Below are 12,873 nucleotides of genomic sequence, written 5' to 3' on the forward strand. Positions count from 1 at the left end.
AATCTTTTGGTCTGAATCACACTGCCTGCTGGGGAGTTCGCACAGCACCCATAAGTGACAATATTTAATACAGGTTTAAAGAGGCTGCAATAAAATAAAATAGTCAAAAGCACACCTAGGAACAAGATTGATCCAAAAGCTTTTAATCACAAACTACTTTTGATCAGACATCTGAAAGACAGGAGCAAGGGAGTCTGCCCATTCCTGTACATAAATATTTTGCTGCCTTGTAAGCTAGAGAGATAGTGAAGTTCAAATCTTAACTCTGCTTCACATTAATGCTCAAGCTAGATGTATGTTGCAGCCAAACTACATGTCACTTTAAAGCCATCTTTAACTGGCCTAAAATGGAAAGGGACTGGAAGTATAGTGGGTCCTTCTTATCCGAGGGCTCTGAATAGGGCTTGGCGGCTCTGAATATCTGCAGAGTCCGAGCCCGCAGCTAGAGGGCTTCAGATGACCTCTTGGAAGCAACCTGAAGTGCGTTCCAGACACATCCAGGAAGACTCTAAGGTTCCAGGAGGTCACATACAGTCTCTCCATGCCTCAGAAAGCCTGCCAGATGCTTCTAAAGGGCATCTGTCCAGTTTTCTGGCATCTCCCCTGTAGATTAAATTATCCATGGAATTTAGTATCTGTGGGGGGAGGGTGTTCTGGAACTGATCCCCCATGGATACTGAGGGTACACTGTAAATCAGTTAAAGCTCCTGAACAGCCATGGAGGGGGCAACGATTCCTGGGAACAGCTGTGTTGGAGGCCAGTTTTGGAGCAAACCCAGTGTGGAAGCAAAGCATGATGTAACCCCTCCCGGCACACCACACCTCTACACATAATTGGGTCTCTAGTGCTGAACCACACCTTTTCAGTCCACTTTCTGCTGCAAACCTGACTGAGGTGCTGGCAAGGGGAGGAATCAACGCTACCCCCTTCCACTTGTTACTTCCTCCTTAAGCCTGGATGGCACCCCTTTATCCTCACAGAGACCATAACACACCAACAGCCATAACAAGGATGAACTGGTAGTGATTTTTATGTTTTTAAGTATTGTATTTTGCTATTCTTATATGTTGATTTTAGATTGCCTATACTTCTTTATGCTTTAATTGCTGCAAGCTGGCCTACAGAGGTGCAGAAGTGTAGGTTTGAAGTCTCTTAAACAAACATGTCATCTAAACAAAAATCTGAGCAGGAGGTCTGGTCTAGAGGGTAGAGCCTCCGTTTGCCTGAAGATAACATCCGAAGGTCGCCAGTTCAAGGCCACCGGCACCGTGCGACCTTGAAGCAGCTGACAAGCTGAGCCGAGTTATTCCACCTGCTCTTCAGTGTGAGCGAAGAAGCGTCTTGGCTGCCCTCCATGTGAGAGATGAAGGAGCTGCTTGTCAGCTTGCGTGGGAGGAAACCGGAGGCCAGAATGTGATACCAGATCAGAAAGATCCACCTGAAATGTTGTGGTTCTTGAAAGATAGAACCTTTCTTCAATTGTAAAAATCCCTATGGGGATTTAGAACAGCCTGTCTATGTAAACCGCCTTGAATAAAGTCTGAGGAGAAATCTGACGACCAAGAAAAGCGGTATATAAATACCTGTATTATTATTATTATTATTAAACAAAAAGGCAGGCAAAAGTTGGTCTGTCTAGAGACAGAACGCACAGAGATATAAGTAGAAATGATGTCAAAATGAAGGCTTTTCCTTAATGCCATTTTAAACAAGAAGCAATTGTATAGCATAGGCCAGGTTTTTTGGACTCCCTGCACATGTGCGGGGGTGGGTGGGTGGGGTGCACAGCGGTCACTGCCTGAGTGCTCAGAGTGGCAGCTGGAGCGTTGAATGTTGGTTGGCAACCTTCAGTCTCGAAAGACTATGGTATAAGCCTACAGCACCCGGTATTCCCAGGCGGTCTCCCATCCAAGTACTAACCAGGCCTGACCCTGCTTAGCTTCCGAGATCAGACAAGATCAGCATTATTGGTGTCTGACCCTCCCACCTACCCCTTGCTCCGTTTGTGTCCAAATCAGAGCCCTTCAGGGAGCAGAGGGGGTGACATGGCGATATGGGACAATGATGCAATGACACAGGGGTGACGTGATAGTGTAACTGCATCACCCCACTCTGGGAGTTGGCTGCACACTGCTGACAAGCTGCCCTGGTGTGCCAACCTCTTTATATACATTAACAAATGTTACATACGCTGAATTCTGGCAAATTATTGACAGTATCTCTCTTCTGTCTTCTCCTTGGTGGAGGCTGCTTTTCCGGTGGTTCACAGTATAGATTATTCTCAGTCAGGATTCTGATGTTGCAGGGCTCCTCTCCCACAAATGCTTTGGCCTCATCAATAGTCATAGCTTTATCTAGGTTGGTTCCCTAGGCAGAAAAATAGAACACAAAACCATTTTGGCTGTTAGTTTGGCTCAGGGTATCTGTGTGTTGGCAGGAAGGTGGGAAAGGAAGATAGAAACATCACTATTACGAGTACATTAATCCTCTGCATAGTTTCATCTTGAAAAAGAGGATCTGAATTTAGTATCTATATGAAGAGAAAGAAACTCTCAAGGTACGTGACATGCTGAGATAATCTGTTGGCATCCTTCAGTCTCGGAAGACTATGGTATCGCGCTCTGAATGGTGGTTCTGGAACAGAGTGTCCTCTCCAGTGCGCGAAGCCTGGGTAAAGTAGATATGGAGGATAGACTGTTACCCATGCAGCAAATCCCCCCTCTCCACGTCGCTGAAATGGTCCAACAGAAAGGCAGAAGCCAATACAGTTGGTTCCAGTGGCGTCGCAGGAGTTGCCAGAAGGTGACTGTGTTCAGCCATGAACTGCCTCAGGGAATCCAGCTCCAGATTTTGCCTCGAGGTTGACTCCTGAAGCCTTTTCCATAACTGGATGTAGCCACAAGGCAGTGGAGGTTTGGGATCAGAGTTTTCCTCTCTCAGAGTTTCCTTCCTTCTGAGAAGGAAGTCCTTCTCAGGACTTCCCAGGCTGACGAGTCCCATCTGCCCAGTGGCTGTTTAGTCGCCTCTTACGACAAGTACAGCCAAACAGAGGGCCTATTCTTATCCCCAGCCCCCGGGGGATAATCTATGGCCTTATTTATGTATGCTGTTTTTGTAAGGAGGAGGGCAGGCCTAGATTTACAACATCCTCCTCTTGTGGTAATGTGAAGAGAAAGCAGTTTGGAGGACTTGTACAGAGCAACATAAGGTTCATTGCTATTTGTGCTTTATCCATGGCAGCAAGAACTTATCCCCCCCAGATATGGGGCTGTCACAAGAAAGGCAAACCTCCATAACAAACAGCAAAGCATGTTGATGCTTATATTTACAATCTACGATCAACATATAAAGCTACTTGTCAGACTCAACTGGCTCATCTCGCTTAGTACTGTCAACATCACCAGCTCTCCAGGGTTCCAGATGGGGGTCTTATCCCCAATACCTGCATATTCCAGGGACTGAACCCAGGACCTTATGCATGCAGTACAAGCACTGGGCTACAGCCCATTCTCAAAGATCCTGCTGTCCTTGAAAACAGTGATCAAAATGATCACCATAAGAAATAGGCTGAGCTGGTGCAAGCTGGAAAGAAAAAGTCAAATACGAAAACTGAATGGGTTAGCTAGCATAAATGGAGGAGAAGGGTATGGCAAGAAAGGAGGAGAAAGGAATAATTTTCTGGGCATATTTACCTTTGCATGAATAACCTTGTTGACCTGCTTCTGGATCCCATCAGTGAAGTTTTCAAATGTTGGGTCTGCAATGTATTGGAAGTCATTTCGACACTCCTGATGGCCATCCATTTTAATAACTATATTAATCTTATAGTTTTCTGGTTCCTCCAGTACTGGTGGAGACACAAACACTATTGCAGTGTCATTGATTTTTGACACCATTCTTCCTTCAAACTAAAAAAAAAAAAAGTATTTTGAAATTTTGTTATAACATTGCGATTAATATTTTTATATTAACACAGACACACACAATTTTCTAATTACCCAATAAAGCAAATCCAAATGTGCAAATTGTCATAAGCCCTCTTCTCACATTTAGCTCCATGGGTGAAACAAAAGTGAAGAAGGGAAGTAGAACCACAATAGTGTGTTCTACCTCTGTGTGTCTGCTGGGTGAGAATTCTGGTATCTAGATATGTTCTATATCCCTAATGCATGTTCACTCTGTTATTACAGCTAAAAGTGCTACAATCTTGTACATTTTAGTGTATGATCTGATAGCTTAGAGGCAGGCTGCCTCTGATTGCCAGATGCAGGGGAAGGCACCAGGACGCAGATTGTGTCTGCTGTCTTATGTGCTCCCTGGAGCATTTGGTGGGCCACTGTGAGTTACAGGAAGCTGGACTAGACAGGCCTTTGGCCTATCCAGCAGGGCTCTTCTTATGCTCTTTTATTTTTCAATGGGTAAAAACTGTGACATAAGAAATTTCTAGGTCTCTCAAGTCTGTTATAAAGTCAACTGAGTCTAATGTATATAGGAAACTGCCTTATACTGAGCCAGACCCTTATCTTATCTAGCTAGTGTTATCTACATTGGTAGTGGTTCTCCAAGATCCCAGACAAGAGACTTCCCCAGTTCTGGACTGCAGTTGCCAGGAACTGAACCTTCTGCATGCTAAACATGTGTTCTACAATTGAGCTACAGTCACAATAGTTTAATCACAAGTCTAATATAATATGTAGATTGTTTTAGGTCATTATGATGATTGTATTCAAACATGGTTGAGCATAGCACATTCACAACTGAGGTGTTTGAACAAAGAGATGTTCAAAACTGGAGTCTAGCTTCCACCTTCATCTGACACAATGACATCACGATGATGTGTCATTTTTTGCACAGTTACTACTTCTGGTACATTAACAGCTATACACCGAAGTTTGGCTTGGCATGACCTGTACAGCCATTTAAAACCCATGCCATTCAGGATGGGACAAGCCTTAGATCCTGTTATGAAGCGGTTTATTTGGAAAAAAAAATTAATCATGTGCAACCGACAGGTAAAGAGCAATTAACCAATTGAAAAACCAAGAATGCAACAAGTTGAATATTACAAAATGCTGATAGAAGACAAAGATCTCACTGGGGGATTTTTATTACTGATTTCAACCAATCAGTCCCTAGGCTGGTGTAATAATCTTTGCTGATTCATGGAGACTTGCATAATTCATATCCATTTCACCCTTTCCAGTTTCAAAAGGACCCAGCTGGAACTAATATGGTAATTGGGGTCCAGCAATCCATTATTGAGATGTCACAGATGCGATACCACAGTTAGTCCATTCCTCCCTATCCTCTCCACTGCTAAGATTGTTTCCAGGCAGGGTATCAACCTTCTTCTTAGGACAGAGACCTATCACTGGGATTTACTTCAGGCATCAGAGCAATGCAGAGATTTAAGTTGGACTACCTATATCCAAAACATGCAGGACTCCCTTATTTTCAAAGAAATGTCGGTGCTGCCTTTTTAACTTCAAAGATATTAAAGGCTGAACATCAAAAGATGCAAACCACATTCCTTGACAGTAATATATACAAGTAGTATTCAAACTCTTCAAGAAAGTTACAATACCTATTAAAACCAATGGAGATATTTCAGTGGTCTTTGGATTAGGATTATTTTTAGGCATTGCTCAGCTAAAAGAGGCAGTATTTCTTTAGATGGAGAAAAAACCCTAAACACTACCTTTTGTTGCTGTTCTAGCTGCCTTCTCCTCCTCCTTGATGAGCAGTCTCCGGAAGGTTGAAATATAACTTCCACAAAGAAATTCTGAATGATATCAAAACCAGTTCCAATTACAGTAATGTTTCGTCCGCCGCTGAAACACAGAACACAGATAAAACCATCGTGAGGCAGCCCAACCATGAGACCGCTTGAAATATTTGTATGGAGTGCTACCCTTGGAGGAGAGGAGAATGGATCCCCCCCCCCGTTTAATTCCAGACTGCCATGTCACTGGGTGCTTCAATCTTCTTCTGACTTGTTTGTCTAGGACAGACAAAAGAAAATATTTCTTTACTCAGTGTGTGGTTGGTCTGTGGAACTCCTTGCCACAGGATGTGGTGACGGCATCTGGCCTGGATACCTTTAAAAGGGGACTGGACAAGTTTCTGGAGGAAAAATCCATTATGGGTTACAAGTCAGGATGTGTATGTGCAACCTCCTGATTTTAGAAATGGGCTATGTCAGATGCAAGGGAGGGCACTGGGATGCAGGTCTCTTGTTATCTGGTGTGCTCCCTGGGCATTTGGTGGGCTGTGAGATCCAGGAAGCTGGACTAGATGGGCCTATGGCCTGATCCAGTGGGGCTGTTTTTATGTTCTTGAAGAAGAGTACAGCAGAAGAAGATAGCAGCAGTGGCAGCCTCCTTCTCCCTCTAGCACTGCTGGAGCAACTAGAAGGGGGGGAGCCACCAGACCTCCAAATTACTTCTACCCAACTACTTGGTGCTTATGATGCACCAAGTAGGCAGGGAAAGGAGTTTTGTTGCCCACCTGCCCACCCCTTCCCTTACAGCGGGCCCTCTATATCTTCAGGTTTGGCACTCATGGATTTGACTAAACACAGGTGCAAAGCCCGTGTCTGGAAGGCCTCAAGGACCTCTCAGATGCAGGATGCATTCTGAGGCATGGGGAGGTTGTACACAGTCTCCTTGTGTCTCAGAAGGCCTCCTAGATGCTTTGGAGGCACTTCTGGTTGCTGGTATGCACCTCCCTGAAGATTTAATTATCTGTGGAATTCTTTATCGGGGTGGGGGGAATATCTGGGAATGGATCCTTCACAGATACTGAGGGCCCACTGCACTTATGAAGATCGCTGCATGCAGTCTCCCTGTTCCACCCTTCTGTTTGTAAAAAGCACAAGCCAGGGATGCTGGGTTCCCAGCATCTCCTGAGCCCGTTCATTTAAGGCAGAGAGGTAGAGAGGCTGTACGGTATGCAAAGAGGCTGTACGGTATGCACTTTGGAAGGAAAGGGATGAGGGGATGGAAGCGATATCTGCTTGCCCTCCATAGGAGGGGTAAACATGGGCCATGCAAGCAGAGACAGGCAGATTTAGGGGGTGCGCAGAGGCATGCACTGCCCTTGAAGCAATGAAATATAGTTTAGAAGCACCCTGAACTTTCTTCTATTGTTTTATGTTTAGCTTTACAACAAAGTGATTCTACATCTCTCTCTCTCTCTCTCTCTCTCACACACACACACACACACACACACACACACTTCTTTCTGTGGGCAGGAAAGGGAAAGCACTCATTCTTCAATGGATGACGAGAACTCTTCCTTTTCTGATAGTGATAACTTCTGTTTTAGAATGTATAATGTTCACATTTTATTGTGATTACTTAGAACCAAGGTCGATTACCTAATAATTATAGTGAAATTTTTTTTTTTAAGGCTATTTTAGCTTACTAAAGCTGAACACATGTTTACAACAGAAATATGTTACCTTCGAATGCTGGCTTCGGGCGTGATCTTGCTAACTGTAGGATTTTCACTGTACACAAACTTTTCATTCTGTATTTCTTTTTTAGTGTTTCCATGTTGTACTGTTACCAAAACAGGTTCTGCCCTGGGATAACCTCCAGTAACACAAACGAGTTCTTTACCAAAAGCAATACTAAATTAAGACAAAAGGTAAAAAAAAAGTCATGTTATAAACACTGATGATACTGTCACCTTATGGTGTGAAACACAAGCATAGCACTTCTTTTATTCAAATGGCCCATCAGACATCAGTATTGTTTGATTAACATGACATTTAGATTAAAAATAATGTTAAAATGAAATTAAATGGGTTTACTTTTGTATAGGGCCACAGAAGAGAAAAAGTTAATACTATAACCAGTGGTATCAGGGAAGTCAAGTTGCCTGCCATCTAGTAGGGGAACCAGTGAAGGTTCCAGGAACCAGTGAAGGTTCTAGTGGTGTGAGCATGACAGCTTAGCTCTGGATTTGTGGTTCAACTATGCAGCCACTTTAGAATGCTGTGTACCCTATGTGTATGCTTTAGAATGCTGTGTACACTGCTGATTGACCTGGAAGCAGAGCACTCAAGACTGACTGGAGTAGAGACTTTTCTACTAATCAAGCAGAACAATAATATTTAACATTTGTGCAGACTAGACATTTTCACCCACTGTGCCACAGCACACTGGGTGTGTCATGAATGGTCTGCAAGGTGTGCCGCAGGAATTTGGGGAAGGGTAATTTATTAGTTGGGCAATTTATTAGTAGGGGCATTTATTAGTAGGGTCATGTGAGCTTTCCACAGGCAGCGCAATGCTCCTGGTCAATTGTCAAAAAAACGGCGGTGTGCCTTGACCATTCTAGCACCTTCTCAGCGTGCTGTGAGATGAAAAAGGTTGAACATCACTGGTAACGACTTTCAGCTTACAAAGAGTTTCACATGTATCACGTTGATGTTACCTTTACAACTCTGTAAAGTAAGTGCTATAATCCCCCTGCTGCAGCTAAGGAACTGCAGTGGAGAAGGAACAGCTTGCCTAAGGCTATCCAGTGAGTTAAGGGCAGAAGAAAGATTTGTACTGAGGAAGTTCCAATTCTCAGCTCAGTTTCTTCTTATCCACTACATGACACCTCCATTCCAGGCAAAAGGCCAGTGCTCATTTTACCTTCCCTTCCTCTCACCTGGCCATTGTGTTTTGCTTTCTACAAGTCAATTTTCACTGAAGTACTTGCTTTCTTATACTCCATGCTACCCACAAATTCAGTTGTCTGGGGACTCTCCTAAGTTTACTTTTCAACAACAGCACTTTCTGAAAGGTTGGATATTTTATGCCAAAACGTCAGCCACGAGTTGTCATCTGATGGCCCCCATCTGAGCATGGACTTCTTATACCGAATAGGAGTAAAAAGTACAGGCATTCTATATTTCCTTACATTTTGTTTAGGTTTTTTCTGTTGTGCTCCTTCCTAGCCATCTCGATCAATTTCATACAGCGATGCACTTAATAGCCAAAACACCCACAAGAAAAGTTCAATACTTTCTCAAAACATACTAGACATCAGGCAAAGCAGAAAAACATGACATTTGCAGACAATGCTCTTTCTGTTCCGCTCCTATATGATTACCCATTTTCCCTGTCTCTTGATTATAACATTTACGATGATCTTGAATTTAAAGCACTTTCACAGTTTTGTTGTCTAGTGCTTGGCAATCAAAGAACCGTGCCTTCGCCATCAGATATTGACACATCCATAACTGTAAATATGCTCCCCGATGCGCTGATGGAGCTTTAATGATAATGCAACGAGATAGGTACATTGGAAGGGGAATGCGGGAAGCTGCTTTACACCGAGTCAGACCACTGGTCGATCTAGTTCAGTATTAATTATGAATAGTGAAGTACAGGCATCCCCCTGTTTCGGCAGCGATACGTTCCCTGCTTCCCCTGAGAAAACAGAAACTGTGGATAAAAGGGTACCCATTTAAAAAATGGTTCAAAAATCCCCCCTAACGCGCAGGTGATTTATCGGCTTTTGATTTCAGTCTTTCTGTTGCTGTTCTTGGGCTCACCGGCTCTTTGCCTCCAAAATGGAACCAGAAAACACTCAGCACTCACAGAAAGTGAGGCAGAGGGCTGAAAAGAATATGGAAATAGGCTCTTTGAACTTTATGATAGGAGTCATGTTCTTTTCAGCCCTCTGCCTCGCTCCTTGTGAATGCCGAGTGCCAGAGATGAGCAAATCCAGTGCGGCTTGACTCAAGTTGACTTTCCGAGTCACCCAGCATCGTGGGAACTCTAAAAGACTAAAAGTCCTGTAAAAAAATGGTGCTGCTGCTGCCGGGGATGTGTGTGTGTCGGAGTTCTCTTTGAACACTCTCCTGATGTCCCTGCCCATCCCATTAGTAAACGAAAACCATGCTGCTCTTCAAGTGAAGGCAGCAGTACAGAATGCACCGATCGGTTCCTTCCACATGATCCCCAGCTGCAACGAAACCACACACCGTGTCACATCATGGACACGGGAAGGAGAGAGGGTGCCTCCCAAGGCGGGAGGGGACGGGGCAGCAGAGCAAATGAAGAAGTGAATGAGGAGACAGAAGGTGGTGGCTGTGGGTGGGCGGGACTCTGCACTTGCCCGTGGCAGCTGGGAGGCTAGCTTATGACTCACTCGCTCCTCATTCACAGCTCTACTCAGAGCTCAGGGTCTCATTGCACCCTACTTGCAAAAACCCACTTGTACCTATGGCCAAAATCTCTTCTTCCTATCCATGAAGCTCCTCCTTTCCCCTTCCCTCTCCCAGTGACACAAAATCAGGACACATCCTCCATCTAATAGATAGTCTGGGGACAAGAAGAAACACCTCCCTTCCCCAAGTTCTGGACACGTGCAGCACCCAGCTAGTTACTTCTGCAACCACTCACTTCTGCAGCCTGATACCTTTAAACCCAAACAAAAAAAATTTAATCATTTCTGTCCACACCCAGCCCGTCTCTGCCTCCTGACTGAATGTAACATACCCTGCTGCTGGTTGCTACTGCTCATGCAGATCTGAATGCCCGGTTTCTGGATCACTGCACAAGGTCTTCGGGCGACACGGAAGCAGCACAACACCGGAGTACACAAGCAGCACTCCCCAGCAGTGTCTGGGCGACTCGAGTTGTCCAAATCCATGGCACTTTCCAAGTCAGTAACCCCAGACTTGAGCGTTTGCCTGAATCTTTGGTACACGTGACTCGAGTCCACACAAGTAAGTGAAAAACAAGTGTTTTTGTGACTCTGACTCGAGTCACTTAACTCGAGTTCCCATCCCTGCTGAGTGCTTCCTGCTGTTCATTCTGGAGTGAGCAAAGAGCCAGCAAGACCCATGAACAGTGACGGGAAGGCTGCAAACACAATAGGTAATTTGCATGATGAGGGAATTTTTGTTCCGCAGATAACTGAAACCAAGGATACTTGGAGGAGGGATGGGATGAGACATGACACCTGTATTGCTTCTCAACAAAAATTCACAAAGTGTGAACAGACATAACACAAAAGAAAATATGACTCCTGTTTCAAAAGGGCTCACAATCAAAAAGAAAAAATGGATTGGTTTACATAGAATGGCAGCAGGTTTTCATGGATTCCAGTCAACTAAAGCTTGAATTCATGCTTCATTTCTACACTCCCTTTCACTACCACAAATACAAAAGATTTCATGTGGGCAGTTTGCATTCCAGAGCCTGAGCACATACGTTATATTCGCCATGGGGAAACTTATCTTTATGCAGTGAGGGAATCACACCACAACACAAGACTATTTAAGTTGTGAATTGCTTCCATCACTTTGTGAACGTCCTTGTCCCGGAGGTCTGCAAGGCAGGTTTGCTCACAACATGATGTCGACAACTAACACAATAAGTAGCTCAAGAAGTTACAGCCAGGCTAGAGCTACTTACCATAGTTAAATTCCTTGGGGAAATATCCTGATGGGTCTGGCAATTAACGAAGGGTGCAATCCTAACCCCTTTATGTCAGTGCTTTCCACTGGCATAGCGGTGCCAATGGGACGTGTGCTGCATCCTGCAGTTGGGTGTCACTCACGGAGGCCTCCTCAAAGTAGGGGAATGTTTGTTCCCTTACTTCAGAGCTGCATGGCCCTTAAGGGCATTAACCTTAAGGGGTTAGGATTGTGTCCTGAATGTGTGAACTGTCTCCAATGGAATATAGTGTGTACAAGAACTTGTGAAAGTGATGCCTGGGGTGTGGTGGTTGTTTTCACCCATCCAATTAATCAGCCATTACCCACGGATATGTGAACTCAGCCTCACGAGAGGCAGAGAGCAAAAGTGATTGGAGATGACTGTGGAGTAACAGCAAGCGGGTAGGAACACAGGGTGAGACCAGGACAACCCAGCTGAGGTTAATAGGAAGCTCAACATTTTCAGGTTTGCTTAACAATTTGTGACACTTCGCAACAGATTCACATGGCTATTGCGAACTCAGACAATGGCAATTATGGAGTTCCACTGCAACTTTCTACCAGCATAGGTTAAAATGGTATACATTGCACAGAGAAAAGTGCCAGGATATAGCGGCTGCAAATGTATGCCTTATACTTACACTCTACAGGGTACTTTATCTTTACCAAGATCAACCTTCACATCTTGAATAGAGCCGGTGTCCAAGTTTGTACCGCTGATAGTGAGGAATGTTCCACCAGCTAGGGGACCTTTGAGGGGATATATTCCTGCGGGTTCAGGATCCTGTGAAGAAGACAGTCAGAAATAGGGTTCAATCCAGTTTTTACTCTAACTAAAGCACAATTTAGTCACGGTAATACAGTAATGTCTGCCTTTTTAATCCATTCCAGGATCCCTGTGGATATGTGAATCTACGGATATGCAAATCCACAGCCACTTCCAGTTTGATGAGCAAACTGGAAGTTGCTTTCCTCCCAGTATTCACAGCATCCACAGCTCTGCGCATATTAGATCCATGGTTACCGGGGATACACTGTACTGCTAATCTGGGGGGGGGGGGAAGCAAAGTGAAGAAGAAATCAAAAATTATAGGCAGACTTGTCTTCTAAGTTTATGCTACTGTGAGCTGCTATTGATTTCAAGGCCATAGCTACAGCATAATAGATTAGTTGCCTGCTCTCTTTCTGAAGGCTCTCTTTTGGATTTACTCATTCCAGTTTTACTTTCATTGCCTCCTTTCAAACCCCCTCCCCCCTGGCTATAACTATATTGATGACAGAACAACAAAGCAAGGCCTTGTGAACATAAGAACATAAGAACAACCTCACTGGATCAGGCCATAGGCCCATCTGGTCCAGCTTCCTGTATCTCACAGTGGCCCACCAAATGCCCCAGGGAGCACACCAGATAACAAGAGACCTGCAT

At 44.4% G+C, this 12,873-nt stretch overlaps 1 protein-coding gene across 2 annotated transcripts in view; it reads right to left on the bottom strand.

Annotated features, from left to right (window-relative positions):
* PLXNB2 (plexin B2) overlaps positions 1–12,873 on the bottom strand; it is a 364,491-nt gene that overhangs the window by 38,688 nt on the left and 312,930 nt on the right. For both annotated transcript variants that reach the window (XM_066633179.1, XM_066633180.1), the window contains 5 exons: positions 12,089–12,231; positions 7,464–7,634; positions 5,700–5,832; positions 3,694–3,909; positions 2,192–2,368 (listed from right to left, as the gene is read on the bottom strand). In XM_066633179.1, coding sequence (XP_066489276.1) covers positions 2,192–2,368; positions 3,694–3,909; positions 5,700–5,832; positions 7,464–7,634; positions 12,089–12,231 — 840 coding nt within the window. The remainder of the gene's footprint in view (positions 1–2,191; positions 2,369–3,693; positions 3,910–5,699; positions 5,833–7,463; positions 7,635–12,088; positions 12,232–12,873) is intronic.

Source organism: Tiliqua scincoides, chromosome 7 (genome assembly GCF_035046505.1).
Source record: "Tiliqua scincoides isolate rTilSci1 chromosome 7, rTilSci1.hap2, whole genome shotgun sequence".
Lineage (NCBI taxonomy): Eukaryota > Metazoa > Chordata > Lepidosauria > Squamata > Scincidae > Tiliqua > Tiliqua scincoides.